At 67.4% G+C, this 16,365-nt stretch overlaps 9 protein-coding genes across 9 annotated transcripts in view; 4 read left to right on the forward strand and 5 right to left on the reverse strand.

Moving 5' to 3' along the window:
- Positions 1-28: 28 nt before the first annotated feature.
- RHOBADRAFT_34690 (uncharacterized protein) lies at positions 29-1,285 on the forward strand (the record flags this gene model as incomplete). Its single annotated transcript, XM_018413218.1, has 5 exons — positions 29-145; positions 362-434; positions 507-540; positions 633-904; positions 981-1,285. The coding sequence occupies 5 exons, from the start codon at positions 29-31 to the stop codon at positions 1,058-1,060; spliced, it is 576 nt and encodes a 191-aa protein (XP_018273245.1). The 3' UTR covers positions 1,061-1,285.
- A 291-nt stretch (positions 1,286-1,576) lies between these two features.
- On the reverse strand, positions 1,577-2,830 carry RHOBADRAFT_48153 (uncharacterized protein; the record flags this gene model as incomplete). Its single annotated transcript, XM_018415100.1, has 2 exons — positions 1,577-1,854; positions 1,925-2,830. 2 exons carry the CDS (start codon positions 2,828-2,830, stop codon positions 1,786-1,788), a joined length of 975 nt encoding a protein of 324 aa, XP_018273246.1. The 3' UTR covers positions 1,577-1,785.
- A 275-nt stretch (positions 2,831-3,105) lies between these two features.
- RHOBADRAFT_52139 (uncharacterized protein) lies at positions 3,106-4,930 on the forward strand. Its single transcript, XM_018416186.1, has 3 exons — positions 3,106-3,220; positions 3,309-4,446; positions 4,547-4,930. The coding sequence occupies exons 1-3, from the start codon at positions 3,131-3,133 to the stop codon at positions 4,804-4,806; spliced, it is 1,488 nt and encodes a 495-aa protein (XP_018273247.1). The 5' UTR covers positions 3,106-3,130; the 3' UTR covers positions 4,807-4,930.
- Positions 4,931-4,963: 33 nt separating this feature from the next.
- RHOBADRAFT_52140 (uncharacterized protein) lies at positions 4,964-6,717 on the reverse strand (the record flags this gene model as incomplete). Its single annotated transcript, XM_018416187.1, has 8 exons — positions 4,964-5,246; positions 5,355-5,537; positions 5,693-5,864; positions 5,945-6,055; positions 6,138-6,276; positions 6,351-6,414; positions 6,477-6,536; positions 6,604-6,717. 8 exons carry the CDS (start codon positions 6,715-6,717, stop codon positions 5,010-5,012), a joined length of 1,080 nt encoding a protein of 359 aa, XP_018273248.1. The 3' UTR covers positions 4,964-5,009.
- Positions 6,718-6,981: 264 nt separating this feature from the next.
- Positions 6,982-7,907, forward strand: RHOBADRAFT_52141 (uncharacterized protein; the record flags this gene model as incomplete). Its single annotated transcript, XM_018416188.1, has 5 exons — positions 6,982-7,152; positions 7,222-7,274; positions 7,353-7,479; positions 7,546-7,629; positions 7,701-7,907. The coding sequence occupies 5 exons, from the start codon at positions 6,982-6,984 to the stop codon at positions 7,773-7,775; spliced, it is 510 nt and encodes a 169-aa protein (XP_018273249.1). The 3' UTR covers positions 7,776-7,907.
- A 2,846-nt stretch (positions 7,908-10,753) lies between these two features.
- RHOBADRAFT_2839 (uncharacterized protein) lies at positions 10,754-11,263 on the reverse strand (the record flags this gene model as incomplete). Its single annotated transcript, XM_018412824.1, has 1 exon — positions 10,754-11,263. A coding segment is annotated over one exon (510 nt), but the record flags the coding sequence as incomplete, so codon positions are not given.
- Positions 11,264-12,450: 1,187 nt separating this feature from the next.
- RHOBADRAFT_52142 (uncharacterized protein) lies at positions 12,451-13,297 on the reverse strand (the record flags this gene model as incomplete). The annotated part of the gene is made up of 5 exons (XM_018416189.1): positions 13,237-13,297; positions 13,047-13,176; positions 12,902-12,988; positions 12,666-12,811; positions 12,451-12,590 (listed from the first exon to the last, which is right to left on the reverse strand). Coding segments are annotated over exons 2-5 (405 nt in total), but the record flags the coding sequence as incomplete, so codon positions are not given.
- A 568-nt stretch (positions 13,298-13,865) lies between these two features.
- On the reverse strand, positions 13,866-15,884 carry RHOBADRAFT_48154 (uncharacterized protein; the record flags this gene model as incomplete). The annotated part of the gene is made up of 10 exons (XM_018415101.1): positions 13,866-14,049; positions 14,121-14,220; positions 14,355-14,438; positions 14,516-14,568; positions 14,655-14,808; positions 14,894-15,197; positions 15,271-15,454; positions 15,544-15,575; positions 15,642-15,711; positions 15,840-15,884. The coding sequence occupies 10 exons, from the start codon at positions 15,882-15,884 to the stop codon at positions 13,954-13,956; spliced, it is 1,122 nt and encodes a 373-aa protein (XP_018273252.1). The 3' UTR covers positions 13,866-13,953.
- A 144-nt stretch (positions 15,885-16,028) lies between these two features.
- The window catches only part of RHOBADRAFT_34699 (uncharacterized protein), a 2,435-nt gene continuing 2,098 nt past the window's right edge, over positions 16,029-16,365 (forward strand). The window contains exon 1 of the mRNA XM_018413219.1: positions 16,029-16,083. Within this exon, the coding sequence (XP_018273253.1) occupies positions 16,039-16,083 (45 nt within the window). The 5' untranslated portion in view covers positions 16,029-16,038. The remainder of the gene's footprint in view (positions 16,084-16,365) is intronic.

A 16,365-nucleotide genomic window follows, 5' to 3' on the forward strand; every position in this document is an offset into this window, starting at 1 on the left:
GGCCCGGTCCCGGCACAGCGCTCGCAGGATGGTGCAGACGGTCAAGCTCGTCGTGCTCGGCGATGGCGGCGTCGGCAAGACGGCCCTCACGCTCCGCCTCGCGCTCAACTACTTTGGTGCGTCTCTCGCTCCCTCTCGGTGCGAGGTCGACGCAGCGAAACATACTGACACTCGCCTCTGCACACAGTCGAGGTGCGCACGAGCTTCCCCGCCCCCATCTCGCCTTTGCGTCGCCCTCTCGCTGACCTCGCCCTTGCACCGCCCTGCCGCAGACTTACGACCCTACAATCGGTGCGTGGGCCAGCTCGGAGCACCTCAGCAGGTCCGACAACTGACGAGCGACGGTCTCTTACCCGCAGAGGACTCGTACCGCAAGCACGCGATCATCGACGGCCAGCCCTACATGCTCGAGATCCTCGACACGGCGGGACAGGGTGCGTCCTGCGCTCCTCTTCCTCTCCTGTCGCCTCTCGAGAGCCCGTACTGACACCTGATCCGTCGCGCAGAGGAGTACACGGCGCTGCGAGACCAGTGGATCCGGTGCGTCGACCATCGAGCTGTTCCCGGGTCGCTGTCTCTCTCTCGCCTCGACGAGCGAGTCATTGACCCTGCCACCTCTCGGCCGTGCACAGAGAAGGCGAGGGCTTCCTCATCGTGTACTCGACGACCTCGCGCGCCTCGTTCGACCGGGTCGAGCGCTTCCGGCACCAGGTGGCGCGCGTCAAGGACAGCGACAGCGTGCCCGTCGTCCTCGTCGGCAACAAGATCGACCGCGTCCACGAGCGCGAGGTCGAGACGCGGCACGGCGAGGAGTTGGCCAAGCGGCTCGGGTGCGCCTTTATCGAGACGAGCGCAAAGACGAGGGTCAACCTCGAGGAGGCGTACTTTATGGCCGTGCGCATGAGTGCGTCCCTGATTCTCCTCTCTCTCTCTCCTTTCCTCAAGTGAGTCGAGCCCCTGACACTCGTGTGCGCCCGCAGTCGAGGCTCGGAAAGGTGGCACGGCGGCCAAGCCTGTTCGGCAGAAGACCAAGAAGCAGCGGAAATGCTCGATCCTCTGAGCCTGCCCGCCTCGCTCCAGCCCTTCGACCGACCGTCCCCATGTCCATACACGCACAGCCCGACCCCCTCTCTATCCCTCGTCGCCCCGCCTCTGCATGCCTCGTCCCCTTTCCCCCCCTCTTTGCCTCTCTCTCCTCGCTCCCTCGTCCCGTCCTGGTCCCCCTCGGTAGCTCGTCGTCGTTCAGCAGTCCTATACCATGCACAGCTCGCTCTCTTGCCCTCTCTCTCCCTCCCCATTTCGAGTGCGCGAGAGGCTCTCCACATCCGTCGAGAGGAAGAGAACGGGCGGCCCGTGCACGAGCGAGTCGGCGCTCGAGCGCGCTCGGTTAGGCCTCGTGCGCTCGCTCGACGACGAGCCCAGCGTCAAGCTCGCCCCGTCGAGTCCCGAGTCGAGGCCGGCTGCCTTGCTTCGCCCTCTCGCACGCCGGGAAGAGCGAGAGCGTCCCAGAAGAGCTCTCCCAGACTCGGTCCGACTCGACTCTGTGAGCGACGCGAGGTCGAGACGAGGACGCGAGGACCGAGAGAAAGTACAGGTTGCCTGAGAGGGTCGCACATCTACGGGCAGACGGAGGATGCGACAACGAGGGTGGGAGAAAGAGGGGGAGCGAGGAGGGGCTAGTGCGGGTGCATGAAGGCTTTTCGGGGAGGGGGAGGGGAGTACGAGAGCGCCTTCTGTGGGCACGTTGAGCGCAAAGGGGGACGAGAAAATAGAGAGGAGGGGGCTCTAGACGACGAGGTTGAGCCGGGACGAGAGCTCTGCCTGGGTCTTGATGACGTTGGCGAGGTAGCTCACCTGCGAGGGCACGAGTGCGAGCGTCAGTCTCGTGATCATGCGGAAAAGAGAGAGAGCAAGAGGGACGGACCATGAGGACGTCGGCGAGGTGCGAGTTGAACTCCTCCTCAAAGTCCTTGCGGTCGCCGTCCTTGGCCGCGACGGCGCCCTCCTGCGCCTCGTCGACGGGTGCGGCCCTCGGGACGTGACCGACCGTCTCGAGGAGGGCGCGGCCGACCTTGTCGTCGCCCTCGCGCTCGCCAGACGCGACAGCCCGGACGTACTCGAGGACGAGGTCGAGCATCGACTCGACGCGGGCGAGGAGCTGGGCGAGGCTCGCGAGGGCGGACCCGGGGACGTAGTCTGGCGCGACCGTCTCGGGGGCGAGGGGGTGCTGGAGCTCGGTCGAGAGGGCCGAGAGGTTGCGGGACAAGAGGTCGAGGCCGGGTCGCTCGTGCTCGGGGACCTCGAGGGCGGCGTCGACGGGGAGGAAGGCGAGGTGGGCGCCCGAGCCGGCCGTGCCCTGGGTCTGGGCGTTGCCGCCGAGCGGGGCCGAGACGTAGGCGGCAAAGGCGAGCGATTCCGGGTCGAGGGTGAGGTGGACGGCCGGGTGCGGGTTGGACTCGGAGCCGTAAAAGTTGTGGATCAGGGCCGAGAACGAGTTGAGGTGGCTCGACGAGGCGAACCAGCCGACGACGTGCTCGCGCGGGTGGACCTTGGTGTGCAAGTCGACCATGGCACGGTGGTGGTCCATGTCGATCGTGACCTGGCCCTTGCCGCGCACCTCGTGCGGGACGGCGAACGCCGAGCGGACGTGGACCGAGTTGTCCGTGTCGGAGCGGACGCCGAGTAGGGTACCAAAGACGCGGTCCTGGGACGTGGTGCGACGCAGGTGGGCGTCGAGGATGGTCGCGAGGACGACCGGGTGGGCGTCGACGCGGGCGACGGGGCGCGACGCGGCGAGCGAGGTCGAGGGAAGGTTGAGGGTGAGCGACATGTTGAGCCGAGGTGAGGTCGACGACGAGGGAGAGATGAGGATGGAGGAGGAGGGAGGAGGAGGAGCGAGAGGGGAAGCGAGTCGAGGACGCTGGACGGGGTTGCGGGGCTCGAGTTGGAAGGGGTGGGAGCGAGTGCCAGAGGCGACAACTAGCAGGCTGGCTCAAACGGGAGGGAAGAACCGTGGACGAAACGAAGCGACGACTCCGCCGCGTGAGCTCGAGAGGGGGCGACAAAGGCCCGGAGCTCTCCTCCTCGGTAGCGAGCTCTCTGCCCCCTCGGTGCACCGTACTACCTCACCATGGCCTCGACTGCCTTCACAGACGACTTTACCTCGAACCACGGCGGCCTGTGCTTCTTCGTCGACGTCGACCCCGCCTTCGACCACCAGGCGCGTCCACCCTCCCGCCCTCTCTCTCTCTGGAACCCGCCCAGGGTCCACCCGGTGCTTACTCTCTCCTCCCACCACCTACGCACAGGTCTCCGAGGCCGCCACCGTCCTCGCCCGCTCCCGGCCAGAGGGCGACCGCGCCGCCTTCATCCAGGACCTCGTCGACCAGGCCACCACTGCCCTCCCTCCCGCACCCGAGCCCACCCAGCGCGACCACGACGACGACGACGACGACGACGACGAGCCCGCAAAGGCCCAGGACACGCCCGAGTCGCGCAGCGCAAAGCGCCAGGTCGTCGCCCACCTCGTCCAGGCTCTCGACGGCCACCGCCTCGAGGCCTCGTCCGACAAGGAGTTCGAGGGCCTCGCCAATCTCGTCCTCGCCCTCGTCCTGTCGCACTACACCCCGGCCGACACCGAGTACAACTCGCTCCTCTCGACCCTCGCCGACGCCCTCACCACCACCACCACCACCACCTCGTCCCCCTCTTCGTCCACCCCGGCAAAGGCCTCGGCCGCACCCTCGCTCGCCGCGCGCTACGCGTCCCTCGCCACCCTCTTCAACGCGCTCCCGACCGAGGGCGCCGCCGACCTGCGCCTCTCGCTCCTCCTCAAGCTCGTCGCGTTCGCCGCCGCCAACGACGACCTGAGCGTCGTCGCCCCCGCGCTCGCCAAGCTCGAGCACTGGCTCGCCGAGTGGAACCTCGGCGCCGACAAGAGCGACGCCGCCGTGCGCGACGTCGTCGCCCACCTCGTCGCCCACGGCCACGCCAAGCAGGCGCGTGAGCTCCTCGCGTCGCACCTCGCCGCGTCCAAGGACCACCAGTCGAGCGTCGCGCCCGAGCTCGCAGCGACCCTCGTCGCCCTGTCGCTCGCCGCACCCGACGTGTACGACTTCCACGCCCTGACGCCCGCGCGCGTCCCGGCCCTCGCGTCCCTCCCCTCGTCCCTCTCGACCCTCCTCTCGCGCTTCCAGGCCTCGTCGTCGTCCTCCTCGCCCTCGTACCCGTCCAACATCCCGCAAGACGCCCTCGAGGCCGTTCCCGGCGTCCCGCTCAGCAAGGCCCAGCTCGAGCACAAGCTGCGCCTCGTTCAGCTCGCCGACCTGTGCGCCGAGCGCGTCGGCCAGACCGTGTCGTACGACGAGATTGCCAAGGCGTGCGGCGTCGAGGCGCAGAAGGGCAGCGAGGAGGAGAGCGAGGAGGTCGAGGGCTGGGTCATCGACGGTCCGTCTCTCTCTCTCTCTCCCTCCCTCCCCCTTCTCTCGGCCCCTCTCTCTCTCTCGTGCACCTCTCTGACAACTTCTTGTCCTTCCCGCACGCGCAGCCATCCGCGCCTCGCTCCTCCTCGGCCGCCTCTCGCAGCCCTCGCGCACCCTGTCCGTCTCGCGCGCGTCCCCGGTCCAGGCCTTTACGCCCCAGCACTGGGCCACGGTCCAGCAGCGCCTCGAGGGCTGGAAGGTGAGCCTCGGGCGCGTGCGCGCGAGCGTCGACCGGGCGCTCGGCGTCAGCTCGGGCGCCGGCGCGGCAGAGGTCGTCGGCGACAGGCGTCGTGGCGGCGAGCAGCAGCACGACGACGAGCAGTAGGTGGGTCATCGGCGAGACGACGCGAGAGTGTGCGTGCGTGTAGACGGCTCCCCTCTTCTCCTTTTCCATGTGTTTCCCCTCTTCTTCGACATGTGCAACGCAAAAACGGCTCGATTGCCCCAAAGTCTCGCTTTCCACTCGAGAGCTGCAAAGGAGAAGAGGAGAACATCGTCTGCATTGAGCACGCTCGAGACAAGAAGAGGCTACGACCCGCCGCCCCCGCCGAGCCCGGCAAAGTCCTCCAGGCGGACCTTGGCCCGCTCGATCGGGTGCTGGACAGCGATGCCCGCCCTGACGAGAAAGGCGACGAGCTCGGGCGGGTACGAGCCCGTGCCGTCGTCGCGTGTCGAGCCGCTGTCGGGTCCTGGTGCCGCAGAGAGGGACGGCGAGGTGTCGAGCCAGGGATCCGAGGGGACGAGGACCGAGCGGTTGAGGAGGACCTGCGAGGGCGTGGGCAAGAGCGTGAGCACTCCTACGAGTCGAGCTAAACCTAGCTCGCCGTGCACGATGGCGAGCTAGGCGAGGTCGAGCGAGAACGAGCGACGCACCTCGAGGAGCTTCTTGACCTGGAACGCGCGCGTCTCGGGTTGGCGCTCGGGCTCGTCGGGTGCTGGCGCGCCGTCCGAGGCGCCGGAGGTCACGGCTTTTGCGGTACCGAGGATGCGCATGGCAGGGTCGGCGCGGATCCACTCGCCGAGGTCGAACGACGATGAGGAGGTCGAAGTAGGAATCTGTTCGGGCGAGAGAGGGTGTCAGTGTCGCTCGTCAAAGATAGACGACCTAGAGAACGTGAGGGGCGCACCTTGCTGAGCCGTCGCCGCTTTGTCACTCGACCGCCGACGCTCGGACCCGCTCCCTCCCCCTGTTTCTCCTCCTCCGCACGGACCTCTCCCTCCCTCTCGCTCGAGCTGTCCGCCGCTCCGCCCTCGCCCTCCTCAAGCGCTTCGGCGGCCGGCGCTGCAGGACCACCGAGAGCGAGCTGGTCGACGAACTCGACGAGCGCTCGCTGGAGCGCCTCGGTGCGCCGCGAGAGGTGGCGTACGAGGCCCTGCGTGCGGCTGCGCGCGAGAGGGCGACAAGCAGTCAGCACGGTGAACGTGCTGGCGGAACATCCAGGGAAGGAGGGAGAGAGACGCACAGAACGAGGATGTCGCCAGCTGCCCGAGGCGAAAACGTGTCGTTGGCGGTCGACGCACGAGCTGCGAGGGTGGCGTACAGGGTCGTCGCGTCTTGAAGATAGATCTTGTCCCTGCAAGGGCGGCAAGAAAACGAGTCAATCAATCTTGTGCCCTCGGCGAGACGGGAAGACAAGTTTGAGGTCGCCCACGCACATGTCGAGCGCGTCCACCTCGTCCTCTTTCCGCTGCGTCTCCCAGGCGATCGTCTTCTCGAGCTCATCGACAGTGTTGACGACCTCGAGGCGAGCCTGCTCGTTCATGCGGAGCTCGGACGTTGGCGACGAGGTCTTGGCTGTACGGGCGCGAGAGCAAGGGCGAGCTTGGTGAGCCCCGACTCGGGACGAGGCAAGGAGAACTGGGACGCACACGAGCGTAGGACCGAGAGGGACGCTTCGACGCTTGCAAGCTCGAACTCGAGGGCTGTGACGCGCTGCAGGTTCGAGGAGGTCAGTCGGTTGTGTGGAAAGTAGAGAGGAAACCGCTCTGGCGCACCTTGAGCGCATCGTTCGACTCCTCTGGCTCTTCTGGCAGTCGTTCGAGCTGTTCCTCGACCTGTCGCGCGTAGTGCGAGGTCAGCTGGGGGCACGAGGAGAGGGAGGAAGGGGACGGAGGAACGCACCTGGAGGATCTCGCACCGCAGCAGCTCGTTCTCGGCCTCGCACGCGGCTGCTTCAGCCTTGTACCAGTCGACGGGCTCGACGGGCGAGTCGGCGTCGCCGTGCGAGTTGGTCATGGCGGGTCGAGGGTCGCGTTGGTTGACGCGAGCGATGAGGCGAGGGAACGAGGAGGAGCGGTCGGCGAGCCGTGTGACGCAGCGAGAGTGGTCGGGTGTAGTCTAAAGAGGCTCTGCAGCTGTGCAGCTTGGCCTGCAGGACGCGGCAGCCTTGTCGACGAGGCGGACGACGACCAGCTCCTCCTCTCGCTCTTGTCGCCTCGCACACGCGCACAGCTCGAACGCGACAGCTATCGAGGCCCTTGGAAGCATGCTCTGAGCTCCATGCGCGCAACGACCCGCGGCGCCCTGCATCACCTCCTCCCGCGACGAGCTGTCAAAGCCCACGACCTCCCTCCCCTTCCCCCGCACGCCGTCCTTCATTCGACGACGAGATTCACCGAGAAGAAGAGCGCCTTCGAGGGCCATGCCGTCCGCGTCAAGTCGGTCGACGAGGTGCGCCCCCGTCGGTCTCGCATCGCCGTCTCCTCTCGTGCGGCGGCTCACGCTCTCGCACCTCTGCAGGCGACACTCGCGCTGCAGCACATCCTCACGGGCAAGAAGATGAGCAAGGCTACGTGTGTCCACGTTTTCGCTTCCTCTGCTGCGTGCTGGAGCAGAGCCCGCTCACAGTCGCCTCGCCCTCCTCCTCGCAGGCACCACATCCTGGCCTGGCGCTTCTCATCGGCATCGGCCTCATCAAGCTCGACGTCGGCGGCCGGCAGCGACTGCGACGGCGAGCCGCCGGCGGGCAAGAACCTTCTCGAGCTGCTCCACAAGCTGGTGCGCCCTCCTCCCGCTCTCTCTGCAGCCGGCCGCACGAGTCCCTGACCTGGTTCTGTTCCGCAGAACGTCGAGGACGTCCTTGTCGTCGTCACGAGGTGGTACGGCGGCGTGCCCATGGGTCCTGACCGCTTTCGGGTCATCAACGCCGTCCGTTCCTTTCTCTCTTCGTTCTTCGACCATTTCTGCGTCGAGCCACCCTGACCTCGCCGCCCGTGCAGGTTGGCAAGGACGCTCTCGCTCTCGGCGGGTTCCTGTCGCACGGACGAGGGACGGGCAGCAATACGCAGGGCTGAAAGTGCAAGAGAGGCTCGAGAGCCGGAGGAACGACAAGGGGGCAGGCAAGACGAGGACAGAGTGTCTAGAGGGGTGGCTGGAACAGAGACAGATGCGGGTATCGACAATGAAACGAGAGCACAACAGGTCTGGCACCGCGAGAGAGAGAGGAAGGAGAGGCAGTCCCGCTGCCCGTCGTCGACTCTCACGCCTCGTCCTCCTTCTCACCCTTGAGCGCCGCCATCCTCTTCTCCCTCCTCCTGCCCGCCGTCCGCTCGCTCTGCACGACGAGCACGTACTCTGCCGCCGCGCTCGCCTCGCCGAGCAGGAGCGCCGTCCCGGCCTCGCCGACCGCCCGCCGCACCTCGCTGCTCGCGCACACGCTGCCCCTCGCCGCCCCGCCCTCGAGCAGGGCACGCGACTCGGCACGGTGGCTCGGTGCGTCGACTCGCGAACGCCCGACGAGCACGAGCGTCGGCTCGGTGAGCGCGCCGACCCGCCGCCGCAGCGTCGCGAGCGGGAACGCCGTCTGGACACGCTCGACGCGTAGCGCGCCGCCGGCGGTCGTCGACGCGAGCGCCTCGATGGCCGAGAGCGCGACGTCGTCGGCCGTCTCGCTCGCGAGGCCGTGCGGCGCGTGCAGCGACCCGTAGTGCGTCTCGCCCGCGCGCGTCGTCAGGCCGTACCCGTGCCCATGCCCGTGCGTGACCGTGTGCAGGTGCGACAGCGCCGGCGACGCGAGCGGACCTGCGCTGCTGCTGCCGCCGTCCTCGCCGCCCGACGTCGTGGCCTTGACCTCGAGGCCGGCGACGGCGTCCACGCGGTCCTCGTCGGTCGGCTCGGGAGCTCGCTCGAGGACGAGGACCGTCGCGCTCAGGGCGCCGCCTGCGCGCTGCACGAGCTGCGAGAGGAGCGACAGGCACGCGCGGTCGTCTGCGCCGCCGAAAAAGGGGAGGAAGAGGTGGCGGGGCGCGCCGGCGGGCGAGACGCACGTCGTCGACGAGCGATCGAGGAGCACGCCAACGTCGCACGACGTGTCGAGGAAGACGTCGCGGAGGAAGGCGGCGAAGAGGGGCGCGCCGGCGTTGGCGGCCGAGTTGACGTTGGCGGTCGAGGCGGAAGGAGCGTTGGCGGACGAGTTGCCGAACAGCGCCTCGAATGGGTTCGGGACTGTCGAAGTAGGGTTGTCAGTACTCCGTGACCGAGGCAGACGGTGCGCTCGAGGGGCGCCATGAGGAAGGAAGGGAGAGAGGGAGAGAGAGAGGGACGCACTGAACGACTCAACGACGCCCGGCTGGTCGACCTCGCCCTTGCCCCCGCCGAGCCGCCACGACAGGAGCAGCATGTCCTGCTCGCCCTCCTTTGCGCACCGCGCCACCGTCTCTGCCCAGTTCTCGAGGCCCGTCATGGCAAACTCGCCCCGCTCGAGCGCGACCCTGCCCGCGAACAGCGACGCGAACGTACGCACGAGCGCGACGAGCGGGTCGCGCGCGAGGTGCGTCGCCGCCTCCTCCGAGGCGAGCATGACGCCCGACGTGCGCTCCGTCAACTCGACGAGGCGCAGCGGCGTGAGCGAGAGGGGCGCGCTGGGCGGCGGCCCGGGCGCCGTTGCCGAGGTCGCGCTCGTCGTCGCCGTCGTCGAGTTGGCCGTCAGGCGGGCGTCGTCCGACTTGAGCGTGCTCGCCTCGGCGCCTGCTGGCGCCGCAGCAGCCGCGGCCGGCGGCGGACCGACCATCGAGCTGCCCGCCGCGAGGAGGTGCGTGAGGACCATGGCGCCGCCGAGCGCCTCGAGCTGGTCAAGCACGACGGCGAATCGAGTGCGCTGCTGCGCGACGCCGCCGAAGCCGGGCTTGTCGATCGACGACGACGAGCGGGCGAGGTCCTTCGAGTCGGGGCTCGCGGCGTCTGCTCGGGCTGAGGGGCGAACGTGCGGAGGGTAAAAGGCGAGGGCGAGAGGCGTAGCCGCGAGAGTGAGGACGCTGTGGGCATTCTGGCAAGTCAGTCCCTGCGCTCAAACGAGGGAGAGGGCCGTGCGCGAGGAGGACGAGGGAACGTACACAGCCTCGAGTACCTAGCGGGCGAGAGGCAAGTCAGTTTGACGTCGCACGGTCGAGTACGTCCACAGAGGAAGACGCACAAAGATAGAGAAGACGGTCTGCGTGATGATGCCCGCCGCGAGTCCCTGTCCGAGGACGATGAGCTCGATCTGCGAGCAAGGCAAAGATGTCAGGCTCGACCGTTCTCTTGGACACAGAGGGCAGCGAGTGAGACGCACAAGACCCTTGGCGCTCATGAGTGAGCCGACGGCGCCCGCCTGGCGCCACGAGAAGCCCGTTGCGCGTGACGCGAGCGCGCTGCCGATGAACTTGCCGAGGAAGGCGACGACCATGACGCAGACGGTCCAACCCCTGCGCGCACGTCGGTCGGGTCAGTGAGGCTCGAGGGTGTCGGGAAGAGAACGAGGCGCGTGCGAGAAGGGGCTGGAAAAGAGGGAGAGAGGACGCACCAGATCGTGCCCGTGTTGAGGAGCGTCAAGTCGGTGTTGAGGCCGCTCGTGGCAAAGTACAGCGGCAGGAACAGGCACAGGATGAGGTCCTCGATCTTGGCGGCAAAGTGATGGCCGAGCGACCGCGGGATGATGAGGCCGACAAGGAAGCCTGCGAGGGCGACCGAGGAAAGAGTCAGTGCGGGGCGCAGGAGCCATGCGAGGAAGACGTGGACGCACCGCCAAAGATCTCGCTGGAACCGACGACTTGCGCGAACCATGCCGCGACGAGTACGAGGGCGAGGACGGCGCAGACGTAGCCCTGGGTCGGGCCGTCGGGTCGGCTGAACGAGCCCGTGCTGCGTGCGAGCCACACGAGGGCAGGCCGGCAGACGAAGTACAGGAAGAGCCACCTGCACGTGTGCGGTGTCAACACGGTCGTCGACGGACAGAGAAGGAGAGGAGAGAGGGGACGCACAGGCCGACGAGGCAGCAGAGGACGTATACGACGACGACGCCGCTGCCAGACGAAGCTAAGGCGATGGCGAGCGACAGGAGGCACCATCCGAGAACGTCGTTGACGACGCCCGACGCCAAGACGACGAGGCCGACCGGGTCCTGGAACAGGTGCAGGTCGCCGAGGATGCGCGACAGGACCGGGAACGCCGTGATGCTCATCGACGTCCCGATGAAGACGAGGAAGGTCGACTGCGACACGTCGTCCGGGATGAAGGCGTCGTACAGGCCGAAGCTGACGCCGCACCCGAGGGCGAACGGGACGAGGAGGCCGGCGGTCGACACGGCGATGGTCGGCTTGGCGTTGCGGCGCAAGAGGCTGAAGTCGACGTCGGTCCCAACGCAGAACAGGAACAGGACGAGGCCGAGGTTGCTGATGAGGGTGAGGTAGCTGATCGACTCGGGCGGGAAGATGTTGTCGGTGAAGCCCGGCACGCGGCCGAACGCGGTCGGGCCCAGGAGGATGCCGGCGACGATCTCGCACACGACGCGAGGGACGCGGAACCGCCCAAAGACGAAGGCGAGGCCTCGGCTGAGGGCGAGGATGATGCACAGCTGGACGATGACGAGAAGGAGAGGGCTGCGGGACGAAGGACGAGGTCGCGAAGGAGAGGGAGAAGGGTGGGAGGGGGGGGGATCAGTTCTATCGACTCGCTGAGAAGAAGGCGGGAGGTGGACGCACTTGGAGGAGTTGACGACGATGGGGTTGTCGCCATTGAGGATGTTGATCGAGTGGCCGCCTGCGTGCGTCGGCTCTGCGACGGTAGTCGAGAAGACCTCGCCCACGGTCGCCGTAGCCGTGAAGATGACCGAGCTGGCCATGGCTCAGGGAGCCTCGCCGGGCGTGTGCGGGTGCGTGAGGTCGAGCGAGGTGCCGAGGAGGAGGAGGGGGCGGGGGCGATGTGCGCGAGTCGGAGTGGCGGTGCGCGGTCGGCTGTGAGCCTGTCGCGATGCGTGTGTGGAGCACGTCGAGTTGGCGACTAGCTCGCTTGGACGTGGTGAAGGAGCGAGGACGAGAGCCGCGTCGTCGGCTCGTCGGCTCTTGGCCCTCTCGCCACCTCCAGCTGTCGAGGCTCGTGCTTGGGCGCGTGCGCCGCGTCGTCAGACTCGCATCGTGCGCTCCACGCGCATCAAGCTCGCGCCGCGGCCGGCCTCACACCGAGGTGCGCCTCCTCTCTCATCTTCATCAGTCGTCGCGCCGTGCTCGTCGGTGAGGCCTCGCACAGGAGCTGACGCGCGCCTCTGCCCTCCAGCATTCCCCTCGCAAACGACCCACACACGCCGCTCTCTGCGCTGCACGCCGGCTGGCCCTGCGCCCCTCGCCAACGCTGCCTCGCCGGCACGGCGGGTCGGTCCGCCTCAGCACCTGCTCTCCACGCCTTTCAGCTCGACGAGCGACGTCGCGTCTGCTACCTCTACCGCTGGGCGAGCGCGACGAGCCGAGCCGGCCTCGTCGCAAGCCCTTTAGCGCTTCGCTCCCGCTGTGCTTTCCCTCCCGCCTATCCCTCTCTCGCTGGGGCTTTGGCGAGGCGGACTCTAAGGGCGGGCAATACGCCCTTCGCAGTGCTGCAGCGAGATATGCTGTGTCGCACCTGCTGCGGCCCGATCCGACGGCTCCTTCTTCTGCGTCCGTCGAGGCGTGCTCTCTCTCTCTCTCTTTTCCCTCTCTCTCGCGCTCTCGCTTCGCCGGCAGGGACGGGCACAGAGTGAAATTGCACCGCAGGCAGAGAGGATGCGCAGAAAGAGGGCAAGAAGGCGAACGAGGAATGCGGAGAGTCGAGGCGTGCGAGAGGAGGGCCGGTCGGCGCGAGAGGACGAGCTTGAAGACGACGTCCTGCAGCACAGGCCGTGAGTCAGTCCCGTCTTCCACCTGGACCGCTCGAGAGGGAGAGAGGAACGAGAGACGCACTCAGGGCGAACCCGTGACGATCCGGCGCGTCCACTCTCCGCCCATCCCGTCGGGCCCCTCTTTGCCCATGAAGCCCTTGGCGAACCCAGCGAGTAGGTCAAAGAAGTCGTCGGCGTCGTTCTGGGCGGCCTGGGCGGCGGCGGGAGCTGCGGCGGGCGACGGCAAAGGGAGGTGGGCGAGGAGGAGGGTCAGTTGAAAGGGCTTGAGGACGACGAGGAGGGAGAGCGAGGGCGCACCTTGTTCGGTGGGCTCAGAAGCCTCGTCGGCGTCCGAGCAGGCCCAGTGAGCGCCGTCGTCGTCGGTGTCGTACTTGACCTCGTGCGCTGCGAGGGCGACCGCGGTCAGCTCGCTCGTTGAGAGGGAGAGATAGAGGGGACGCACCCGTGAGCTTGTCGAGCGGAGCCTCGGGATCATTGCTCCATTGGCCAAGGACGAACTGCTCTTGGACCTCGGCGGCGATGGCGACGAGGGCGAGGGTGAGGGCGAGGAAGACGAGGAGGAAGCGGTGCATCTGGGTGGAAGGGCGAGGTCAGCTCGCTCGCCAGAGGCAGACCAGGGAGAGGGGGCGCACCTTGTAGTCGACGAATCGAAGGACGAGGAAGAGGAAGGAGGGAGAGAGGCGACGAGCCGCAGCTGCGCTGGCTCGGACCGAGACGAACCTCGGCGACGCGGGGACGAGCTGCAGAAAGTCGCCCTCGGAGCAGGCTGAGCGAGTCGCGAGGTGCGCTGTGTCTGTGGCTAAAGCAGGCGCACGCAGTCCGACGCGCCCTCTGCGCGTTGCGAGAGAGGGAGAGGGCAGAGACGAGGCGAGCTGGGGGAAGGGCGACGAGGTGCGACGGTGAGCGGCCTGGGCAAGCCAGGCGCGGCACGCAGGGCTAGAGAGCCCGCTTAAAGATGGAGTGCAGCTGTCCCCGCCTGGCCTCTGTCCCCGTGGCGATCGGGAGACGCCGTCGTCTCGGTCGGAGCTGATGAAGAGACACGGGTCGTCTCGTGCGCCGGCGACGTCAGTGAGGGATGCGCCGACCGCCGTGGAGGCGCGCGCGATGCAGCCTGTGCGTGCGAGAGCAGGGCGGACGCCGCAGTGTCGTCGAAGGCAGCCGAGCCTGGTCGCTCCTCCTCCTCCTCCTCGTCGAGCCTCTTCTCGAATCTGACCCTCTCTCGCGTAAGACCGAGCCGAGCTCTCTCAGACGCTGCACAAGGGACAGACAAAGGACCCTCGTTTCGATTCCAAGCCAGTCTAGCACACCTCGAGAGAGAGAGAGAGCCGCCCCTCGCCGCACCCGGCCGTCTAGGCGCCGAGCTTCTTGAGGATCTCGTGCGTGTACTGCTGGGTCGTCGCGTTGCCGCGCAGGTCGCCCGTGATGAACTTGCCCTCCGCAATCGTCTGCGAGGGAGAGGACGAGTCAGAGTCACGTCCGCAAGAGCAAAAGAGACGTGATCTTTTGGAGGCCTCACCTTGAGCGCGGCCGACTCGATCTTCGCGGCGGCGTCAAACTGGCCCATGTGCCTCAGCATCATGCACGACGACAGCAGCAACGCAGTCGGGTTTGCGAGCCTGCAGACGTGAGAGGTCAGGATCGAGTTTTAAGAGGCACGAGACGACCTCGAGTCGCCGCCGCCAGGCCCGCCAACGGCCCGCCGACGCTCCACAGACGCTCGGCCGATGTCGAAGAGAGAGTAGGGACGCACCCCTTGCCAGCAATGTCGGGTGCCGAGCCGTGAACGGCCTCGAAGATGGACGCGTCCTTGCCGATGTTGCCCGAGGGCGTCAAGCTGCGGGTCGCTCGGCATGTCAGTCTCGTGCGGTGCGTGTGGAAGAGAGAGAGAGGGAGAGAGAAAGAGGGACGCACCCGAGGCCGCCGATGAGGCCGGCGCACATGTCGGAAAGGATGTCGCCGTACAGCTGCGAGGCGATGCTCGACTCGTCAGTGCCGCGCTCTGGCCCGCTCCCGGCGCTCACACACAGAAGGGCAAAGAGATCGGACGCACGTTGGGCATGACCATGACGCGCTCGGCGTACGGGCCCGGGTTCTGGACGATGCGGAGGCAGACGCGGTCGAGGAGGTCCTCGTCGTACTTGACGTCCGGGTACTCGGGCGCGAGCTCGCGGCACGCGCGGAGGAACATGCCGTCCGACATCTTCCTGTGAACGCGAGCAGGAGGGGTACTGGGTCAGTGGGAGGTAGAGAGAGAGAGGGAGGGAGGGGTAAAGGAGGACGAGGACGGACATGATGGGCGCCTTGTGGACGGCCGTGACGTGGAGGCGGTTGTTGGCGCGGGCGTACTCAAAAGCGTAGCGGGCGACGCGGTTGGACGCCTCGTGCGTGATGAGCTTGATCGACTGGACGACGCCGTCGACGACCTCGTGCTCGATGCCCGAGTACTCGCCCTCGGTGTTCTCGCGGATGATGACCGTGTCGACGTTGTCGTAGGCCGTCTTGTAGCCCTCGACCGAGCGGCACGGGCGCACGTTGGCGTACAGGTTGAAGGTGCGGCGGAGCGTCAGGTTGAGCGAGACGTGGCCCTTGCCGACTGTGACGAGGTGGGTGCTCGAGGTGAGTTGCCTGCAACAAAGGCCGCGCTTGAGGAAGAGGCAGGGACGCACTCGGGGTGGCGAGGGGACCCTTGAGGGCGATCGTGTTCTTCTTGATGCTCGAGATGGCGTCGGCCGGAATGGTCGACACGCCGTCGACGAGGATGGGCGCGACCGAGACCTCCTCCCACTTGATGGGGACCTTTGCCGTCGTGAAGATCTCCTTGACCGACTCGGCAATCTCGGGGCCGATACCCTGCGGGCGCGAGAGAGAGTGGGTGAGCGCGCGACACGGCGGGCGGGAGCGGGCCGTGGTTCGACGACGAGGCGAGAGGCGAGACGCACGTCACCGGGGATGAGGGTCACGTTGGTGGTGCCTGCAGGAGTGGAGCCGTTTCAGTCGCTGATCGACTCGAGGGAGAGAGACGGAGGAAGAGGCGGACCGTCCGGGTTGGTGTTCGGGACAAAGTTGCCCGTGCCCTTGTTGGCCGGGGTCGCGTAGGCGCGAGTGGCCTGGAGTGTGGTCGATTCGGCGAGAGAGAGGGGCCGGGTGCAAGGTGTCAGTGGCCGTGAGGGAAGGAAGAGCGAGGGGAAGGATGAGAGGAGGAGGGAGGGATGAGGGAGGGGAGGGAGGGACGCACGGGGACGGCGCGGGTGGCCGAGCGGAGGGCAGTGCGAGCGAGCATGGCTGGACTGGACTCGGGTGGGTGGAGAGGTAGGGCTGGACGAGGAGCGAGGCGAGGAGCTCGGCGTGGGAGGGAAGCTCGCGTCCTCCGCGGAGAGGCCGCTCCGAGAAGACGTCCTCCTGCTCTGCCCTCGCACCGCACAGCACAGCCCAGGATGTTCCCCAAGCCCCAGCTCCTCCGCCCCGCTACCTCGGCCCTCGTGCGTCCCCACCCACGCCAGTCCCCCCTCCCCTCTCCCGCTACCTCCCCTCGGGTCCTCCATCCCGCTCGCCGTCGTCATCTCCAGCTCGGGCCTCATCTCCTCAGTGCTAGAGCACTGCCCATGCAGCCTCACCAGGCCGACTAACCCCGACCCCACCGGACATACGCCTTCGAGCAATAGGGGATCGTCAAGCCCGCGATGTACATAGAAAGGAGGGTCACTATAAGATCCGAGGGACAAGGTTCGACAGAAAAAGATTACTTCTCTCAGGCGCTCAGG

Source organism: Rhodotorula graminis, assembly GCF_001329695.1.
Source record: "Rhodotorula graminis WP1 unplaced genomic scaffold RHOBAscaffold_3, whole genome shotgun sequence".
NCBI lineage: Eukaryota > Fungi > Basidiomycota > Microbotryomycetes > Sporidiobolales > Sporidiobolaceae > Rhodotorula > Rhodotorula graminis.

Excerpts from the sequence above, each read along its gene's own strand:
- RHOBADRAFT_52139 (XM_018416186.1), top strand. The coding sequence starts at position 3,131 with ATGGCCTCGACTGCCTTCACAGACGACTTTACCTCGAACCACGGCGGC. Across the intron at positions 3,221-3,308 it reads ACCCCGCCTTCGACCACCAG|GTCTCCGAGGCCGCCACCGT; the intron begins GCGCGTCCACCC and ends ACCTACGCACAG. Across the intron at positions 4,447-4,546 it reads CGAGGGCTGGGTCATCGACG|CCATCCGCGCCTCGCTCCTC; the intron begins GTCCGTCTCTCT and ends CCGCACGCGCAG.